The sequence below is a fragment of the Aptenodytes forsteri genome, unplaced genomic scaffold (genome assembly GCF_000699145.1).
Source record: "Aptenodytes forsteri isolate BGI_AS27 unplaced genomic scaffold, ASM69914v1 Scaffold284, whole genome shotgun sequence".
Classification (NCBI taxonomy): domain Eukaryota; kingdom Metazoa; phylum Chordata; class Aves; order Sphenisciformes; family Spheniscidae; genus Aptenodytes; species Aptenodytes forsteri.
The window spans coordinates 4338240-4360749 of NW_008794445.1; the positions used below are offsets into that span (position 1 = coordinate 4338240).

Sequence of the window (22510 nt, forward strand, 5' to 3'; positions counted from 1 at the left end):
CCCAGATTATCTTGACAGTTACCTTCACAATAGAAAAAAGACATTCTATTGCTTTCCTGCTTGCGTACTAAATTGTGTTCTGTCACAGTAGTTCAGAATTGCCCACTTAGGGAACTAGAAGACATTAATGTACAAAAGGAAGTCAGGAAGTTTTTATTGTATTTAGTCAGTGGCTTTCTAAATATTTTTTTTTTTTAATCTAGATATATCATACTCCATTCATGGAACATAGGCTTTTTCCCCAGTTTTATAAACTTCTTAGCTTTCTTTGCACTAAAGAGCACTAAAGCTGTGAGCCTGGTAAGTATTTGACAAGACCCCTTTCTGTTTTCCTGCTTTTTAGAAGATGTTTTCCCTCACTGATAACATGTCAGTTGATTGCAATTTGCAGAAGGTAAGGAAGTTGCAATCTTTTAGTCAACACACAGCCTAGTTTTTCCCCAAGTATATGGGTAGACTTGCTCTGCTCAGCCAGCACCAAACTTCCAGAAGACATTATCAGAAGTAGAAGATAGAAGAGTTAGGTTTTCCAAGAGCCACTGAATTAAAGCTTTCTTCCAACTGGATGGGGCTTGTTATACAGTGAAGCAGCATGAATTTGGGGCAGGCCACTAACACTTCCTGACTTTTGGCCTAATCCAGTTCTTCTGCAGTTTTGCTAGAAGCTTGTTGTTGATTCATAGCAAAATTAACCTGAATATTCAAAGGTAGACAAAATCACCTCTCTCACTTTTGTAAATATTAACCCCTTGGCTCTATTTAGCTTGGTACATTTAAAAATAACTAAGAACACTATAAGACATTCACATGCAGGTAAGATAAACATTATGTTTTATCATTACTCTAACCTGTAGCAAAGCAAGCTCTGCTACTGTTAAAATTATTATTTTTCCAAAAAGGTAGTAACTTGAACTGCTTTTTCAAAACTTGCTGAGTAAGGAAAAGCTGCACTTTATTCTGAGTAAGGAAAAGCTGCACTTTATTCCGAGTAAGGAAAAGCTTTAATATCAGAATCTGGACAATCAAACAACAAAGTTATTCTCAACTTAAGATAACATCCACAACTGAAACATGAGCATATAATACCTTAATAGCTCTGATCCCTTTCAATAAGCTATTGGGGTGTTTGTAACCTGTGGATTTAATAATTTTCATTAATATTTTTGACAAGTTTGGACTCCATTCTGACCTTCCAAAAGAAAATATTCAGTTTTGTGGTGGGTTTTTTTGTAGTTGGGTGGTGGTTTTTTGTTGTTGTTGTTGCTGTTTTGTTTTTGTGTTTTTGTTTTTTTTTTTTTTTTTTAAACTGGCAAGTTAAATTTATGTTACAAATCCAAAAATTCAAGACATTGAATTGTCAGCTGCAGTCATATTTCAGGTTTCCTCCTCCAAAGTAAGAAAACACCCATCCATTTCACCAACTAATAATTCAAGTTAAAGTAACACTGATATTTCCATTATGGAAAAAAACAAACAAACATTACAAGTTATTGTACACAGAAGATTTAGAAAACCTTGTCTCCACTGTGGAACAAACACTGCTTTAACAATTGACCTGCATCATCTCTGTGCCTGTTTTCATCTGAGTATAAATACAGATATTAAGATTGACATTGAGATCAATTCTACATTTTTTAGAGTTTCAGCCAACAATTCAAGGATGACAACTTAGGCCCTAATTATTCTTCCTCGTTCTCTCAGATTCTTGAATGCAATCCCTTACCAGTGAATTCATACTTACTGTTCGAAGGTCTCCAATGCGCTTTTCAAGTAGCATAGGCAGACCTTCTGGGAGGGCAGGCACCTGCTTGGGTGTCATGACCTGAGAGGTGTAGGTTGCCTGAGTGACATTTCCATTTTCTCCTGACAGCTCAGATACCGGGCTGCCATCAGAAGTGCCATCAAGCAACTTGTCAAAGTCAATGTCTCCCAGCATCTCCAGGGCACTTTCAGCTTCTTGCAGGAGCTCACGTTCATTTGTGCTACCAAAAATGGAGAGGACAGGATCATTGATCCTAAGATTCAAGTCAGAGATATCGTTTCCTGCACTGAGAGAGGAGGAAGGAATTTTACTAGGGATAGAGGTTGCAACAGTCACTGGAGGTTTTGGACTCGATTCCTTCTTCCTCATGGCTTCCTTCTCCTTTTGAAATTTACGGATCATGGCAGCCAGAGAGAGCGAGTCTTTATACAATTTCTTTTTCTTCTTTTCAGATTTGTGTGAATTTAAGGCCATTACTCTGTAGAGGAAAGAAATCTTTCATTAGAATGCATGTGACTTTTGAGGCCTTAGTAACCTTTAACAAAAATCTGCGAGTTTAGTACAATTAAAAAATTATCAGGGGGAAGCAGCAAGTACTTTGTCCTTCCATCTTCAGACTATTCTATCAACTACCATAAACCTTTGCTGGTCATGTGATTTCATGTTCTCCAACTGATTTGTTTTGCTAAGTTTTCTACACATTAAGGCAAAAGTTGTTTACTTTTGACTTCTCTCATTATGGAGAAGTTGGCACAGTTGTTAAACTCATGGCTGATCTATGCTACTAAAATACTTAAACTTGCCTCAGACTCCTGAATGGTGGCAGGTTGCTTTAAGTTTAGGCACACCATGTACATTAAAAAAATTCTCTTCATTGTTAAGAATTTTGACATGCAGGCTCAACATCTATATGTTACTTAAACTGAGCATTTTCTGCCAATTGATCACCTTGATGAAAAATACTATCAGTAAATTTTCAGTACCAACTTGAATATTCATAATAAGACAACTTTCACTCAATAGTTTTCTAGAAGCCAATTAAAAACCCCACCACCTTAATCCTTCCATGCTAGCCTCAGAACTCAGGAAAGCACACAAAGTTATAAGAAACATGTAGAATAATTAAGCTATGTTTATAGTTTTCCAGATTAGAAACCAAGGGATGGGAAGAAAATTATTTTTTGTCAGATGTAGTTCTTAGTGCTATACAAGACTTTGGGTAGAACAATGATGGCTAATGCTATTCATAAACTCAAAATTTCTTTTCTGTAATGTGTCTTTCCTTGTTTTATTATTCCTTGTTCAAAATTTTGGGGGACAAAAAATTACCTTGTAGGACTTATTTATGCCAAAAACGCATACAAATTCCAAAATCTATTAGCTATTAATTATAGTTTAAAAATACAATATTCTAAACAGCTGTGATAATCTTGCTATGGCACACAATCTTGAAACCAAACCTCACATACAATTCAAGGGTTCATCTAAAGAAAGAAACCTACCCCAACTGCTTAGGAACTTTCATTTTCCGAGGCTTCTTCTCCTTTTCTGTCCCTTCATCTTTCCGCTTGCGCTTCTTCATTCCACGATCTTCACTTTCTTTTAACTTTGCAATCTAGAAAAGAGATCAAATAAAGGACAACGATTCTTCCACCCTAAAGGACTTTTACAGCAAGAAACATTTAGTTTTCCTTACACTTTCAAATTCAGAGCCAGGAAAAATACCTCAATGTGTGTAAAGGCAAACAGTATCACTGGATTCCTAGCAGCAATTGCAGTTACTGACAAGCCTCAATCATTAATCATTTTTAAACAGTTACTGAATTCAGAGTTTTCAATAAGAAAAATACTTTAAGGCACACGCAGACTGATGCCCAGCCAGTATGAGCAATGGCCACCTTGGAAGACTGAATCCCCGCACCTTCTTCTGCTACCACAGTTTCATTGCCAAGTATGAAGTTACATAGTATGGAATATCTTTTTGACCAATTCAGATCAGCTGTCTCCCCTCCCAAGTTCTTGCTGATCCCTAGCTTACCTGCTGGTGCAGGGTAGGGAAAAAGAAAGCCTTCACACTGTGCAAACATTATTCAGCAACAGATAAAACTTTGGTGTGTTATCAACACTATTTAGTCACAAATCCAAGTCCTAGCACCATAAGGGCTGCTATGAAGAAAGTTAACTCCATCCCAGTCAGATCCAATACAAGAACCTTAAAATTATGCTAAATTTAAAGAATTGTAGAGCAGGAAAGGACATCAAAAAGCAGGAATGGCATGGAACTTGTGAATGTCATATGCAAGCAATTACGTTTGCATTAATCATAACTTGTCAAAGTACACAGAACAACACACTGTTTGGGAAAGACTGTATATATACTTTTTATATAGCTATTCTTATGTACTGAGTTTATTTCAACAGATGTTTTATTTTAAGTGTTATTCTGAGTATTAGGAACAATTTCAAATCATGCAAGCTTTATGCAAAATCATAAAAGCAGTGTTGGAGAATCTAAGTTCTCATCTCATACAATAAAAATCCTATTAAATTACAGAATCATCTGTCACTTCAAAATGCATGGATACAACTTGTTAGCTTGCCTAAACAGATGGTTAGTCTTATAAGACTGGACAGCCTGTGGACATCCTGAATTATTTCCCGAACACTAGTACATGAGCCACAAAACAGAAAATGCAATAAAACAGTACTGTGCATCATTCTGCTTTCAGCCTCTTCATCTGAGCCATTCTAAGTGTATCAAGTATTTCCCAATGTCCACCTAGCTATAAAAAGCATAATTAAGATCACTCACTTTAGGTGGCCTATGCTTTTTGTCTTCTGCAAAGTCTTCATCCTCTGAGTCAGATGCCTGGCGGAACTGCAGTGTACCAGTGTTGATATAAAACCCTCCGTATTTGGTTGTCAGGGATGCAGGAACCAATTCATCATACTGGGCAGGAAAAAAGAAGATGAGTTTATCAGCATTTCTTAGTAAAATGAATATGTAGTTCATTTACCAGTCCCTATACATGAAAAATTATATACAAGTACACAGCACAGCTTGCTAGAATAGAAACAGAACAGTAATGCTACTGAAAACTTACTGGCCAAGGCACAGAACATTAATATCACAGAATAACCTTTCTACTTTCAAAATAACGCCCTTTTTTTGAAAGAAAAGATAGAATTACAGCATTAAAGTACTGTTTTCTGAAGGAAATGAGGATGGGCACAGAGGCATTCCCTTCCCCCTGCCCCTGGAAAAAAAAAGCCCAAAAACTTTTAAACTTTTTCCCCAATATTCTGTCTCTGAGAACATGTTACATTATGCTAGACATTAAATCTCAATGATACACCACCTGCCTATGAGCAACTTCACTTCATTGTTCACTGGTTGTTTTTGTCCAGGAAGTAGGTAGACACAGTGAATTATCTGGTTTCATCTACAACAGGCTTACAGGCATACCAGCAACATCACTGGTTGAAAACAATTTTTGTAAAAACAAAAACACCCTGCCTCTGTCGATTTTAAATTTAAAGTTTCATACTTCTATTGATTACCCTTCAATTTTATGAGACAATGTGCGGTTCAAATTACCTTCTGTTAGTCATACACTTTTTTCACAGGCCCATTAAGTTATCTGTAAGTGATAGCTACAGTTATTTCCAGAACCTATTTCTTCCATATTTTCAAAAAAGATGACAGTCTGAACAACCACTATATTACAGTGGAAGAAGCCTAATCTGTATCAGAATTTTACAGAATTAGATGTTATATCCAGGAAATAGGACTGAAGATAGTAGAGATGTTTTTGTAAATTAAGCATAAAAAACCTTCTCAGATTATATGCTTTGTTTCATTAAGACTGCCACAGTTTTCATTAACACTCTGCAGCACACTTGACATGTTTAGCTGTTCCAACACACACTACATTTAGTACCAACTCTTAACCACAGTGCCCTGCTCAAAAACCTACTTCTCTTACAAAGTTCTCTGAAATTTTCTTTTGTTAAAAATGCTACCCCAGACATGACAAACTTAGCCACAGTATCTGTTAGCTTATTTCCAATTTTAGGTGTTGAATATGACATTGCCTCTTATACAAATACCACAATGCCAGGACTTGTTTCATTGAAAGGCAGATATATTCTCACTCTGTTTAGACAGTTTTAAAACCACAAAAGGTTTCAAACTCTTATACACACTTTATTTTGAAAAGCACTTAGTATTTATGAAGGAATTTCCAAGTTAGAATTACAAAGCTGTATCAAAAATATTGAAATCCAAAGACATAGGAAAAGTAGTCAATATTAAGTATAGTGGAAGACAATATTAATTCTATTATTTCATGACCAGCAGCCTCCTCAGAATGACATTCTCCCCCAGGATTACCAGAAAACTGTTAATCTCTAGGAAATGTCTTGTTAACACCAAACTCTCAAAAAGGCTGGGAAAATGAGTAGGTTCATTCTAGCTCTATGCATAAGTATCAACAAAGCAAGCCATGGAAGTGTTTGCAAGAGAACTGGGGGAGGGTTGCCTTGACAATGCTGTTATCGCTATGCAGAAGGACAATGTTGTCCTGAACTACTCCAAATTCGAGCTACCGGTCTTAGTTTTCAAATACTGAAAATTGTAAGATGGTGAACTTAAGCAACAAATACAATTCTGGAAGCTATAAGTCTGTCTGGAAGCATAAAACCAGAATGCCTGAGACACATACCTGCCAACAAAGATAAAGAGGAAGCATTTACAGGACCTAGAAAGTGTTACAAAAGTACCAGAAAGACACAGTAAGAGTGCAATGACTAAGAATCAATTTCTGCCCTTCTTCTGAAAGAAAGGGTAGGATTTTGACACACCTCAGAGGTATGCACTCTGGCAGAGGAAGAAGTCTATTCTGAGTCACAGCTGCAAGCAATAAATGTTTGGTAGCACAGCCAAATGATTAAGAATTAAGTAAGATACTTGAGAATGAAACAATGTGTTTGTTATTTTGAAGTTCGAACCAGCAGGCCTTCCACCGCATGTCCGTTAAGACAGAATTCAACAGGCTGAATAAATTAGTAGGCAGTTTTAACTGCCACAACATTAACTGAAGACTTGAGATCACCTACACGAAGGGAACACACACAGTGCGAAGTGAAGTGTCAGCTACCAGCTTATTTCATTTCCCCCTGCACACCATGCAAAATACACTGAAGATAAAATGGTTTAAGAACCAAAAACTCTGGGCTACCAAAATCATTAAGACAGGAAGAAGAGTTACACAGAAGAGGAAAATGGTGAATGTAAACTTCAACAAGGAAGCTGGTGAAAGAGCCTGAACTGGAGACTTATGTGGATTTGATCTGAGTAAGTAGTTAGAAATTTCCATGAGTCACCACCTTTTATCTTCCTGGAATGGAAGGCTTAACAAGCAGTAGAGAAAGACAGAAAGGGAAAGGAAAAGCGGTGACAGGATCTATGAAATACCCTAAGATCATATGAAAGACTAGTGCAAGAAAGCAGGAAAATCTATTAATTGGACAAAATGAAAGCAAAGTGGCTTAGTTGTGGACTTGGCATTCATCTTAAGAGACCAGGACGATCACGCAAAGTAGGAGGTGCAAAGTAAACTTGAGCAGAGACTGGGTATGAATTTCAGAGAAATCTGGTGTTTTTCCACAGCTCTCAGAAACAGCTTCATTAGGTACAAGGAAGATGAAAGGGAAAGAAAATAAATTATTACCCACAGTGTTTAATAGACAGAGCAGGCATTTCCCTTTTGAGCTGACAGGGTGTGAACTGAATTGGTGAGGTTGGGGCGGTACGGGATCAAAACAGAAGAATACAGTAGTTGCCAAGTTTGAAGGAGAAAGCACACAGTCAAAGCTGGGACCATTACCATAAGAAGTGAAGAACAAGTAAAGGGAAACACAGTAAAGACTTGGCTGCAGAGCAGCAAAGGAAGCCCTGGAGAACACACAAGAAAAAGTAAGTATTAAAGACAGTCCACAAGTGAGGAAACCATGAATCACAGCAGATGATTAGAATGATCAACATGCTATGTGGCACGGATCCATAGGAACAAGGCAAACAGAAAGGCAGAATTTATTCAATATACAGATGAACAAACTATCCCATAACAGTCTGCAGGCAAACAAGGTCAGCAAGACATGGATGTGTAACTTACTAGTTGAGGTTTCAACAGCTTGTGCTGAGGACTATGAATTTAGTCAGACTTTCAAAGACCTTTTTGACATTCAGTTATCCTTAACCCTTGAGAGTTTACTTTTCCCTACCAAAATTTCATTTGTCCTCAGCCTACTGAACAAGGTATAACTTATAACTCAACATTTCATTTTATTTTCAACTTACCTAAAGCTGGGGCCTGCAGACCACAATGTACCTAGTACCCCCTCCTTTGAGGTAAGCTTACTATTTTCTAGGGCCCTAATTGAACAGAAAATTTGAATATGATTGTATAAGATATTGGCAACAGCTAGATTAAACTTCATTTTAAAGCCTTTTCAGGACTCTCAGCTAAAGGGAACATGGCTCTTGCAACTTCTAAATCTTCTGATGAATTGGTTTCAAGACTTTTGCTTTGCAATAGCTTTTTCTGCATATGAAATTGCAGAAATGATCCTATTAAGGAAAACAGTTTAAGCCCTTTACAGTGTTCTGCTCTTCCTTATACATTCCAAGATCAAGAATTAAAATTCTCAGACCTACAAACAGACTTCATATACCATTGACTCCTGTGAACATGGATTTGTCCCACGAAAGATTATGGAATCATTCTGCAGATAAAATAAGACTGATGCATTGTCTGATCATCTAAAAGCAGATCAGTATGTAAGTTATTTTCAACTATTGTCCTTGAGCTACATTACTATGCTTCTAGTGCCATTAATCTAATTAAATGTTTAGGTGTGAAAGATAATGTTTTTTTTTTTTTTAAAATAAGTTAACCAGTTTCAACTTCATTATTATACCAAGAACAGTGACATTTTATGGATTATGCCAATTTAGTTCTGAAATCCAGACCCACAGCACATAGCAGTATATTAATATTGTCTACTCCTGTGTTCAGATATTTTGATCATGATCGTCAGATATTTTGATCATGATCCTCCTCATTCAGCTCCCTTCCAGCGAACAACCTATACTATGAAAATATACATGTGAAAAGGCTTTTTAGCACTTCTATATTAAGTCCTGGAAATGAGATTTGCTGTGAACATGTCCAAGTGTTTTAAGAAATGTAGCCTGTACATTATTTGTTGTGAAACTGGCATTATTTAGATAAAAGATAAGCAGGGATCATTTTTGTTCCTTGTTCAGTTTATTTTTGAGATGGCTCTAACCAGCTGGGGGGGGGCTGTTTATTTTTTGATCATCACTAGCCCACTGAATAGTCAAGCTCCTGAAATTATGTCGAATATGGTTGCTTCAGTCAAATGGACTGAATATCCATACAGCTCACTACATACTTCAAGATACTTCAAACAAACATAGCTGACTGATCTCTATGCTTCTTAAAGACACAAAACTGAAATGCACTCTTTGGCTTTGCTATCCTTCAAGGATAAGTTTTCAAACAAAAAACCAGAACTATCTTTCCAAAAAAATAGCATAATAGAATATACAATGAAATCCTGAACAAGGTTAAGGGGGAACAATACATTGCTTTTCTAATCCAAGACGACATCAAAGAGCAAGCAGAAAGAGCTTTCCCATGGTAAAGAAGGTTCCTCTTCCACAATGCATAGGCAAGTTGGTTTTTTTGGTTTGTTGTTTTGGTTTTTTTTTAATCCTGGGGCAAAGGACAGCTGGCAAAGCACAACAGAAAAAAGTGTAACAGACTACTAAATAAAGATATAATACCTGGCTCAGGGTAGTCTAGACTAGGATAGGATAGTCTCCTAGGAGAACCCTAGTTTAGTAGTCAGGATATTGTAATCTGTCAGCCTACCAGACAATCTCGAGAGAACTACCAATATATATATATTGCCCTGTTTTGTTCTCACCATGACCACCACCTTTTATACCCTTCCACCAGTCACCAGAGTCAGGCTATTAGCTTAAGTGACCTTCAGTGCAATGAGATGACATTCTTACCGCCTTGAAAATATTTCAGCCTAAGTTATGAAATGTACGACCACTCATGTGACCACCTTTATCTGTTTGACTCAATTCTTTCAGAGATTGAGCTCTGATCCACACTGAAAATATAGTTCAGTGTTTTTATGACAAATAAGTATGCAATGTATTACTTAACCTCTCCAGGATTCGTTACAATTACTAGAAGATTCTGTAGAAAAAAGTTACACTTTCCTTTTCCATTCATTTAATATGAAGAGCAACTTACCATATGACACTTAAGACAGATGCTCTTATCAAAAATCCATTATTTTGGCATGTTATAAACCCCCCTTTATATTATATTAATAATCATATTGTTTGTATATTTTTTTGGAAAACACTTTAGTTCCTTGTGTTGCTTAAATAAATTCATCTACTCATGAAGAATAGTTGATCCTAGGCCATGATCTACCCCTCTAGTAGCTCAGATTACTTTGAAAAGTGATTTTGTGCTCTTCAGAAAACTAAGTTTAGCTAAAAGCAAGAAGTTGCTACACCTATTAACATTATTTCTTAATTATTTCTTACTCCTACATTCTTGATGTACACAAATTTAAACAATGCTACTACAATGGCCAGATATAAGTCTCAGGTTTTTTCAAGTACCTATGCAGATGCTGAGTTTTCAGTTTCCCAGTTGTCCCACTAAGGTCATTAAATACATGTGCAGTCCTAAACTACCTGGTTGAAACCTAGGCCAGGACACAGGATTAAAAAAATTATTTAAGAAATTACTTATTACTTCCTAAAAAAACAATATAATGTTTTGCAGAAGGAGCAAGAGAACATTACTGTTGCTTTAACAAACATCAGACTTGTTCTGCAAATTCAACTACCTTTGCCCCTCTAGCCATAATGGTTCTTGTACTAGAGGACTACTGGGTATATAGTTTAAACGTGTCTGTTCTGCATTACGCAGAACAGTATCTGCTTTATTTGTTTGGTACTCCACTTTACACCTTTCTTTGCTTTTTATCCCTCCTAACTCCCAGATAAATCAAGAGTCTCCTAATTGAAATTTGCCCTTGTATTCACTCAAATACGTATGATAGGTCATGTACCAACAGGCAGATCTACCCTGAAGACACCTGGGAAGCATGCAAGACATCTTTTATTAAAGGTGACATGGTGCACTCAGCTAAGTGAGCACTATTCCCCAACCACAGAACTTTCAAGACTGGGCAAAGTGACAATGAACAAGGAAGACAGACCAGTAATATAAACACACAAATCCTTAGCCAATGAAACAGCTAGTAAGTGAACCTCTTAAAAAAAAAGAAGCTTTAATGCACCCTCACATATTCAGTGTGGATGAGGTTTGTGATAGATGTCTACAAAGACAGCTTTTTCCACATGAAAAATGCAGCAATGTTAAATTTATCTCTCAATCCAATGTGAAAGTATGTTTAATAATGTATCCTATGTAGCATTTTTCTGTATATGCCTCTAACATTGGCGGGTTGATAGGCTTTTTCATTTTGTTTTTAAGAGACATTTATCTTTCTCAAGCAACAACACTGCTCTCCATAGCTATGCATAAAACAAGCTCCTTTGAGTAGGAAGGATGAGAGAACAGCATCAAGTTGGCCTAAAACAACATCTGGCCCAGAACCCCACAAAAAAGGTAAAAATCACCATCAGCACACTGAGCTGTGCCATTCCCCAAATAGATACCATTCTCACTGGGAAAAGCATCTCAGATATTCAAGAGTCTTGAGCAAGATGCTCTTACCAGCAATCCATCAGATTCCAAGTTTCAGATCACAACAGCAGGAACTCTTGAGGGAAAGCCAGGGTGGGAGAGAAGAGAATATTAAATCTATCACACCTTTAATAAGCCTGGAGATTACAAGATGAAGTAAACCAAATTTACCCTAAGAACGTGTGAAAACTGTATATCATGACACAGAATTTTTGCAAAGACTAAGCCCTTAAATTATGGAAAGTATTCTAGGGAACCCAGATAGAAAAAGAGCAACTCTTGTTACCAAGATGTTCGGAATTACTAAAATCAACATACAATCCTTGAAAGGCTGTCTTTTAAGAGGGTCTGAGCTCTTGAGGCAAGATGTAGCTGAAGAAAAGTTAAGTTTTTCCTTGAAGTTGAAGTACCTGTTTTGAAGGAACTTGCCATGTATGAGAAACCATTGACAGGCTAGTTTTCTCTACCCAGCAGCACAGGACTCTTACACCAGTGTTTAGAAGGCTGCTGTGGAACCATGACTATAGTAGACTGGATTAAATACTGATATACGGCCCTGGGTCTCTGAAGTACTGAACTGCATGCTTCCCATTGCTCTTGGCATTCATGTTGTGCTTCAGTTCCTGTCAGTGTGGCTACCTAGTATGGCTGCTTCAAAATACAGCTCGTACTGGTTACAGATTTCTAGGTGGATGTTCTTCCTCTGCATTCATCTATGCAACACAGGGGAAGGTGCCAGCTGGTCTTTGTCTGGATGTGCAAGTCTTACTACCTCTGAGTAAGAGAAAGTTGCATACTTTTTCACTAAGCACCATCTATTACTTCAGATCCCTGTTCTATATTACATAGCAGAAAGCTCAGAGCACACTGTATTCCCCTGGAATCGCTATCTATATAAAGCTTACATTGTCAGGAAGGTATTCAACCAACCAAATATTCAGAGGTCATCACAAGAGCAAGTAGTCCAGCCAAACCAGGCTGATACACATGTGTATGCATATGTGTGGAAGGAGGACAGCACGGTAGAAAACTGAGCAGCATATATACCAGATACATCCAAAGCAAACAGCAACCTGTAACTATGTACTTATTCCTGTAAGAGGAGACAAGTCTGAGGGGAGATGGGAGGTAGGAATTGACTGTGTCACTTAGGGTAATAATGTACCCAAGAACCTTTCTCCAATATTTTCCTTTAGATGGCTTCATGTCTGAGTCCACTGAATTGCTCTTCAGGAGCCCTTACTTTTCTGCGTTCAGTAGCCACAGGGACTTTGATGGTCTTAACGCAGCCATGCTGCTAAAGTCTTTACTACACTGTAGGAAAGTACTGATTCTTTCCAGGGTAAACAATTAAAGCAAATCTGTAAGAACCTCATGCATGGTTTTCATTTTCACAGAAGGTAAACGATGGCAATCTAGCCTACTAAGCAGCCCAAAATGTACCCTACTTCATCAGGGCAGGTACCAATGCCCTTTGAGGAGTCTGACAGGGAAAATCTCTTTGCTTAAGAGAAGCTCCCTTCTATCAGCACTTTCCAAGAACCTTCCTCCAGAAAAGCATATCCTGTACCTGTCTGTACTCCAGCCCCATTAAAATCCATTACCTGAGAATCATGCCATTAGCAGATTTCCCTGCACTTGACCCTGATCCCTGCCCTCAAGAAAACAAGCAGAACAACTGCCTTCCTGATCCTTGGAGGACCCAAATACTGTTACATATGCTATTTGATATATATGCATCTGTTATATATACAAAATTGCTTAATTGGAAATGGATCCAAAGGAAGCAAATTCCTTAATTCAATTACAATGCCTGCTAAAAACATGCTCAGAGTTTTATTGTTTAATTTCTTGAATAATATTTGATGGCATTACCTCAAAATCTGTTTTTAGAAGGAAAATATCTCTAAAATTATGGAATAAATCTGTTTCAGTGCCAAGGAACACAGTATTTCTTTCACACCTGTGACAAGAGAAAGGACTAAAATTTTAAGGAAGCTTTCAATTTTTTTTTTCTGAGATACAGAGGGAGACAACAGGATGCCAATCCTGGAACAATTCAAGAGGCACTCATACTCATTTTTCAGGTGTTTGTGCCCAGGATATAGCTTTTTATGAGTAAGAAAGTATATCTTCCAAGAGGAAGTAAGTCCAGCCTGAGCCTGGCTCTGACATTTGTCAGGGTACACGGTGATTTAATAGCTGGCCACACAGAAGATGAGCAAGCCAGACACGTAGATCTTCCTTCTGAACACTTCCCATTTGCATCTGAGATGGAATGAAGAGTATTTGTTGAACTTAACTCCTACATTACAGGACCCTTAAGCTCTGCAACAGCAACTTAGACCGCAGCTGGCACATGGTGCAATTTTTTTTTTTCTTCCTTCTTTTCTATGTAGAAATGGGGATAAAAGCAAAACAGAGATGGCCTCTCAGTAGTCTGTATTTATAATGCAGACACAAGGCATAATGATTTGTTCAGGAGAGCAATCTTTAGAGAATACACCATTCTCCCCAGTAGCTTCCACAGCTACCACATGATGCAACCATCTGGTCCTCTAACAACTGCCTTTTGTATGTTCTTGCAAGGAGTCTGGCAAGAGATATCAGAAGTAAATGCTCCTGCAAATCCAATGGATCTGCTGCTGGTAACAAGAACAGCACTGGAAGGAGGCACAGTATGAGAAATACTAATACACCAGTGAGTGTTCAATCCTGCTGGACTCATGTACATCTTTGATAGAGACCTGTACCATAAGTACTGAAAGTTAGCCAAATCACGTATCAGATCTGTGATAGGTCACAACAAATCCAGAAAAAAACAAGATAGAACTTGGGTCCTGTATCATAAAATTTCAAAACTGAGGATGGTTAACTTAAGCAACAGTGAGAAACCAGATAAGTCTATAGACTCAAGTGGTTTCTCAGCTGGAGTGAAGCACATCTGTTCTTACTGAGCTGAAGATCAGAATGTGACCTTTGGAAAGGCCATACCAAGGCTTAGGCCCCAATATTGTTCCAGCAGCACAACCAAAAGTTGAGGGATAATAATAGGACGGTTTAATATTGGCAAGTTCAACTAAAATTCTAATCTAGACCAAGAAAAAGGACAAATTAATACAAGCTACAATAAGCATTTACAGCAAACTCACTTTTCATGCAACTCGTTCACGTGCCTTAGACCTAGTTCAAAACTAACAACACACACAGATGAGCTCAGCCTGCTATCCACTGTAGTTAACAGCTGAACTTCTGCTCAAGAAGGTAACAGTTCTGCAGCACACCTTCTGTGCACCTTACACAGTTCTTAAGAGCAATATTCATTGCATATGCTACATGCTAGAAACCTCACAGCTCAGTGTTCATAGAAGCTCTTTAGAAAGTTTTGTAATTTCCCAGATCTACTACCACATTCAAATGTAGGCTTGACATAATGTATGCTAAGCAACGCACTTCACTTCTGTGCTTTTCTTACTCTTCTCAACTCCTTTTCATCATTTTTCCTCTCCCACTCAGACTTTTAGCTCCCTCCTTCAGAGCAGCAGATCATTGCTGCTTTGTCCAGTGTCACTCAGCAGTGGAGGAAACTGAAGGCTGGCTAAAGTGTCACGTGGTTTTTGTCGGGGTTTTTTTGTTCGTTTTTACTTGACTAAACAGTACACCTACTTCTTCCTGACATCTAATGAAGGAGAATTATAAGAGGTCTCCAAGATTTCATATCATCCACTCTCTCTTCCACACTTCCTCATTTTCGTAATTTCACATATCACCTCTAAGATATCTTCAAATGCCCTCTTATAAACCTCTTGATATCCCTGATATTGCCTGCACCTAACAAATACCTTTTTCTTTTACCTCGAGATGTTTCATTTCTGAAAAATATTCAGACAAAATAAGATGTAATATCCTGTTGTTTAATCAAGCTGTTTTATCTCAAATTTTTCAGACATACTCAGTGAATGTTTAGAATAACCATCCTATTCTTATCCGTTTTTAAGAGCAGAATTGCATCCTGATCTAATGCAGGAAATCTAACACCAGTAATCTACTAATAATACAGATAGCTAGTACAAGAAACTAAACAGAGCCAGTGTAATTTCAGTCAACAGTAAATGAAGGGCACAAATAAAAATAATTTAATTTCTAAAGCTGGAAAATTATGTGATATAGCAATAGCTTTCTTAGTTCTTGCAGTGCATAATGATACCTGAATGAGACTACAGATACAATCATTCATTGGATTCCCAAAGTAGTACGCCCTTTGGATCCATACCAGTTATACATGGATACAAAGTATTTTCCCTTACCTTTCTTCTTTATCAGAAAAAGAATTGTCTTATTTCTTGTTGCTGCTTTGATGAGGCTTTACTTACCGCTTCAGAATTATCAATGAAAGGGTCCGTTTCATCATAACCATAACCTATATCAATTAGATCCTGTAGGCGATCCTTCCGATGTTTGTGGGGCTTTCCACCCTGAAAACAAAGCAAGCACTGTATCATTTGGGAAACGGGGAAGCAACGTACTAAAGTCTACAAAACATAAGGCATTGGAGGGATGGTCATTTAGGGAATTAGTAGTTTTGCTTTCTTGGATGCTCCCTTGAAGATGGTCTAGATGACTAATGAAAACTTGCACACAGGAGTAAGTTCTGGCAAACATGCTTTACTATAGCCTCACCAGAATCATCCCTGAAAGGTATTCACTAGCCACCTGGTTTCTGCATGACCGAGATCTTCCTAACATTTCCTATTTAGAGATGTTTCACTGTCCTATGTTTTTAAAACATAGTGATAGGACTGTTAGTGATAGGATGACTGGGGTAATTTAGAAAGTGTTAAGTTTTTCAGTATGTCACAGAGTCATTACAAAGGAAAATACGGATAGCCTAGCATTCAGTAAAGTGTTTCCCCACACAAGATGGATTGCTTCTCTACAGAAGAGTGAAGCCTAAGTCAAAAGAGAAAAATATTGATCTGGTACTTGCAGATATGGTGTCTGAGTTTTCAAGAAGTTACAGCATTCATATAACATAACTGAAGAAAAACATATTAAGATAAAATCCTTTGAAATGCAAGAGCTGTCACCTCAGTTAATAGGACTGGACATGAAATGGTTACTTGAATAACTTAAAGCCAGAAGCCGCATCACAGACTGTGGGCTCACTTACCTCCAGGAGACAGTAAACTTCATTTTAACCTGTAAGTACTTTTCTCATGTCAAAGTTTTATTGTTAAATAAAGTCAAGTATAAACTCAGACCCAGCTCAAACATTCAGGGAATCTAAACTTAGTTATACAAATGGGAATCTGCTTAGGATATAAGGCCTAGTTTTCTGACTCCCATATATTGTCAAAATTGTCAATATAAAAGTCTTAAAAGATAAAATTCTCCAAAAGGCACCACCTTCGCTAAAATGGTAATCAGTGTTCTTCCACGAATTCAAAAAGACTTGCTCCTGAAGCTTCTGTGCCTGTACTCTAGAGTTCTAAGCATGTTTAGAATAAGTATGAGTCTCTTTAGTTGTGACATCCAAATATCACAACCCACTTGTTACTATGAGTATGCAGACACTGTTCAAAGGAGGTTTCATCCTTGCTCTTTTATGAGAAGCATAAGCATCTGAACACCTCAATTTTAACAATATTTTGCAAGAATTCAAGTTTGTAACTAAGTAAAGCAGATGCTCTTGCAAGCAAACAGGAATCTCTCAAGTATAATTAAATAAACAAATGCAATAGTCCTAGGAGAAAAGCCTCAAAAGTGAGTTCCATTTTTAATTCAGGTTTCCAAGCTATATTCGAAGCCTCAGGTTTCCAAGCTAAGTATTCCTAACTTCTCCTATCAGTTCTATCATCCCCTACAGTCACTCATCTGGTAAGACATCTGAATGACTGCACATTCCCCAAACATGCAGTACTTCCTTTTTTCTTTTTAAAAAAAGTTTGGATGAGATAAGAAAAAAAAAATCTTAGAAAAATAAAGGTAGCACTTAAGAATTCTGTTTAAACTCCAGTGCAAAAGCCTATGTAATTCTCATGATTCTGACTGAGGCGCCAGCAGGCTGTCTGAAGAATGCTACATAAACTATACTTTACCACTAGTGATCTCACTAACGTGTAAAGTCATCCACCTCTGTACCACATCTCTTGCTAAGCCTAAGTAACCATCACCATCCTTGTTTCTGAGTCCAAAATCCTTTTGCAGCAATGGCTATTCTATGATTTCAGTGTATGGGCATTAAAAAAAAATTTTTAAAAGTCTCAATACACTCTGACTGCCTGTTGTTCATAAAAACATAGTGCAGATATGGAACAAAGTTAATAAAAAAGAAGTCTCATAATACCCGAATGAATAAAAGCAGGATTAAAATAGTAACCTGTACTCAGACATATGAAAATATCTGAACAATTGTATGTATAGTTAGAGAATTTCCTTCAGGCCTGGTTCTACCCAGTTATGTTTAAGGAAGTATATTGAAAGTCTGTATGATCAAGATGTTAAGGATGCAAGACCACAGCAGAAGAACTGTAGGGATTACCTGCATCAGCGCTTACTACACAGCAGTTCAGGGAAGTTTTACCACTGAAGCTTTTCACCTCTCCCAAAAGAGTTCCTCCAAACCTTTCTGCCCCAGAGCATAAGCAGTCATGATACTAAAGCAAATTAAGATGTCTAGTTCCTGAGGCTGCAAATAGCACTCATGCAAGTATTCAGAAAACGCAAATATGAGTGCAACAAATTAACTGTGGCACTTAACCTAAGGTTTAAACAACCTTTGCCCAACAGGACTAGAAGGTGGCAAATACAATGCAAATTTCTGAAGAATCTTCCAAGGGCCACAGCAGAGTCTATAAACCAGTAAACCTGAACTCTATATTGGGCAAGTTAATAGAAGTTATAAAGAACAGAACCAGCAGGCACAAGAATATACTCCAGAGCAGGAAAGAATTTTGGTAGAAGGAAGCAGTACTTCAAATGCTTTAAAAAAGGTCCAAAGATCTTTAAAGACCAGAAACTATCATGGGATAAGAGGGAGGGTCCACTCAAATTAATGTCTGGTTTAAGGCTAGGAAAGGAAGGGTAGGAGTAAATATTTCATTTTGGCAAAGAAAGTAATTAGTGAAATCACCAAGGAATGTGTATTCATTCATCTTTAGAAGCAACAGAGAGGGATAACAGTTGGGGGTGTGTGTGAGATGACAGAAATTACTGAGGATAGTAAATAAAAAAAACCAACTGAAGAATCACTGAAAGACCTCACAGTTGCTCTGAACTTAGTATGATAAATCATCAGCTGAATTCAGTATCAACAAAAGCAAGGTAATCTACACAAAGGAAGTACAACCCAAACAAGAAAAAGTACAGTGTGCTCCCAATTTATGCTGCTCAGGAAGCACTGCAGTTTTTACACACAGTTCTACGACATTTGCTCAACAATCCAGAGTGGTCAAAAAAGAAAAGAATTGGGACTTGGGAAAAAAAGGAACAGAGAACAAAACCAGAAGTCACCATGATATCACTGATAAATCAGGGCATCCTACCATTAATATCCTTTCATTTAAAAAAAGAAATTAGAACAAAAAAGGGAACAGTAAGCCAACAAGGATGTTTAAAGGTAAAAACCACTGCTTCTGTACAATAACAGAATGTTAAGACACTTCAGCTGGGGAACAAAAGTGCTGAATGTAGATGATAGCATCAGATTCACATGCAGCATGCAGAAGAACAGGAAATATTTCACTGTTTCTTACAGTAAAGAAACTATGGAGCACCAAGTGAACTCATCAGGTTTAAACACAAAGTATGTTTTCATAGGACATAATCATGATGGCACACAGTGCTATGGAACACAATGTGAAATTCAGTGAACCCAAAATGCTCTGGCAAATTTATGGCAGAAAGCTATACAAAGGGTAGTTAAACACGCAACCTTTGGCTTTGGGAGAAATTAAGCCACAGATTGCTAGACAGGCACAGTGAAGTAATATCAATGCACACTTACTCTGTTATACTTTTCAAGTATGAGATTCCACTAGTGTCAGAGGACTATGCCATCATCCATTAGATCGACCTTTGTTTTGATCCAGTAAAAATTCTTACATTATGTATAATATCGTCTGAGATTCAATATCATGTTTTTACAACAGTGTTTGATTTTGTCTAGAGAATAACAGTAATCAAAAAAATGAAAATGGGAACCATTCGGAACAGATTTTTATGCTGATGTTTAAAATACGCAGCAACTGCAAAAAAGTTCTGAATAATTAAGTAAACAAATGGTACATTAACTTTATGCATCTTGTTTTATGAAAACATATTTATTCATAGGTTTTTTCTTATTATCTGCAAGATATATCCAATACTGTACTGATTTGATTATGAGTACAGGAATTTATCTGAAAAGAAGTAAAAAGTCTTCAAGGAAGACTGTTCTTCACATGTGAAGTTTTTCAGAAGTACTGCCACATGTGCTATGATTAAAAAGATTGTTTGACTCCATTTTAAATGTATATAGGTAAGTAATACCTAATTAGTTAAAGGAGGATATAGTACTTCCTGCAAATCTGAAAAAACCTCTACTTTCTCATACAAACCAGTGATTACTTTTACACTGAAGCGCTGTTAAAGAGAAGAGAATGGGTATCTACTTCATGGGATCCCTGTTCTAGTTTAAGCTAAGGAGCGAACGTCTCACCACAAGAATCAGAAGATGGCTGGATGTTGTCAGAACACGAGCAGCTGTACAGGGTCAGTGTACAGAGATGCAACTCCTCTGAACATGGACAGTAAGCAGAGACCGATGGTTCTCATATTGGAAGAGAAAGGACAGGGTTTATCTCACACAAGAACTATTAATCCCTCACCACCCTCCATGCTTAGTGGCCCTAACCTAATAAGTTGTCCTTTATATAGAAGACATTCCCCTCCCAGGAATTTTGTGGGGCTGAGGGGCATGAGGTATGGCAGAGAATGGGAGAAAGGCAAGAAATCAGAAGTGCAAATAGTAATCAAGATACAAGTGCACCATGAATTTAAACTGTTGTAAAATTATAGTTTTTGTTACCTACTGCTTTCTAATAGCAAAAAGTATCTATTTGCCCCTTTTTATGACTACTGAACATTGAACTCAAGTTTTCATAAGTCTAATAAGACCATGTTTTGTCCATAAACGTACGTGTTTAGCTTTGATGTATGCATAAATGTATATGTAAAATTAGATTGCTTCCACTACCACTCCCTCCTACATATATTGCTTTACATGCTCTACACTGACTTTCATCTGCTGTAGTTAAGCAACTTGTTTCAGGACATTATAAAATCCTTAACTTGTATTATGGAAATGAGTTTTCAGAAAAATGCTTCAACTGTACTTTTCTAGAAGTTCAAAAAATAAATTATCATTCAAATGAAAAGCAAACAGTATTCTGGAACTGCGTTCTCAATTCACTGGGTATACTGGGTTCCATCAATCCCTCTAAAAGATGAAAGTGATTCTTTTTAGTTTAAGGGTTTCTTTTGTTATGTATCACAGCTAACATGCCCTGAAATAGTAATTACTCCTACAGAACATACAGACTGGGCACTCAGAAATCTGCCTTTGCCAGAAAAAAAAATCTAAATAAATCAGGCAAGAAAGATTTTAATATGTATATTAATAGCAAAAGATACAAATGACTGCTCTTGTTTCCCTTCTTTATTATTGAGGTGCTTTAATAGTAATCCAGAATATCAACATGCCTAAGCATGATGATGAGTTTTGATTGCCGGCTCAGAATTAATCACCCAACCCTACCCATATGAATTCTTAAAGACCTGTTTGGGTGTGGTTTTAGTCAACATTTTCTGATTTCTACCTTCATTTATTAGTAAAAGCCTCTTTATGTTACTACCTAGTGTTGTTCAAGTCATTCACGTCACACTTTCAGGAGTCAGCAGAGTATCTTTAGGCAGCTGGCAGCTACAAGATAAACTCATCAAGCAATGACGTGCTATTCAACAATAACTTCCCATGGAAGCATTCAAAAGTAGTCAGAAATTCATCAAGATTCATGAGTATTTAGCCCAAACAGAAGAGCTGTTCAATAGTGCACAACAGCATTACATAAAAATTCTTTCTTCCGGCACAGTATTCATCATGAATATTGACCTGCATCTATTACTCAGTTGTATTTATATAGGAAGCTTTTCCAAGAATAGCTTCACAAGCTATAACATCCTATAGGCAAATCTATTTAGCAGACTTGTCTAATAAGCTTGTAGCAGCTTCAAGCTGCTTAAATGAAATATAATGAGACAGTCAGCTCCGAAATGTACAGAAGTCATTTGACACTACATTAGCAACCCTATTCAGGAAAAAAACCTGATGTTAACATCTCTGCAGCATCCTAAGTTATCACTATTAAATATTTGTGTATTTTAATACAGGTACAGTAACTCACGTATTTTGCCTCGAACTTCTTGGCTAGCATTTCCACTTCATGCCGCTCACGTTGTTCATCATTAAATGGATCTTCCAAGTGAACCAATTTCTTCTGAAAAATGCAGAAGTTCAATATTCATTCCATAAGAAACACACAGAGCACATCTAATAAAAACCTATTAAATGTCAATAAACAATGCTCTGATGACTAAGCAGTCAGAATTTGTACTGAGAGTCCAAATACTTACTTTAGTCTCTAAAAATTAGTTTGACCCATTCAATTATCATTCAGTTACTTTTCTTCTAATGAGAACACAAACAGAAAAGTTAAGAGAGACTCAGAGTTATATTTTCCCAAGCATTCCACCACAACCTCAACTGAAAGTGTAAGCATAAGAGAGAACTATGGCCATTTGAGGTTCAAAGAGAAAGAACTCTCTCTAAACCAAACTCCTTTTCATTTCTGCTTCCACTGCTGCCTCTTATTGGTGC

At 37.2% G+C, this 22510-nt stretch overlaps 1 protein-coding gene across 1 annotated transcript in view; it reads right to left on the reverse strand.

Annotated features, from left to right (window-relative positions):
- UBN2 (ubinuclein 2) overlaps nt 1–22163 on the reverse strand; it is a 46665-nt gene extending 24502 nt beyond the window's left edge. Inside the window, 5 exon segments of the mRNA XM_019474831.1 lie at nt 1742–2240; nt 3265–3377; nt 4575–4712; nt 15969–16070; nt 22038–22163. Of these exon segments, the coding sequence (XP_019330376.1) occupies nt 1742–2240; nt 3265–3377; nt 4575–4712; nt 15969–16070; nt 22038–22163 (978 nt within the window).
- Nucleotides 22164–22510: the final 347 nt, after the last annotated feature.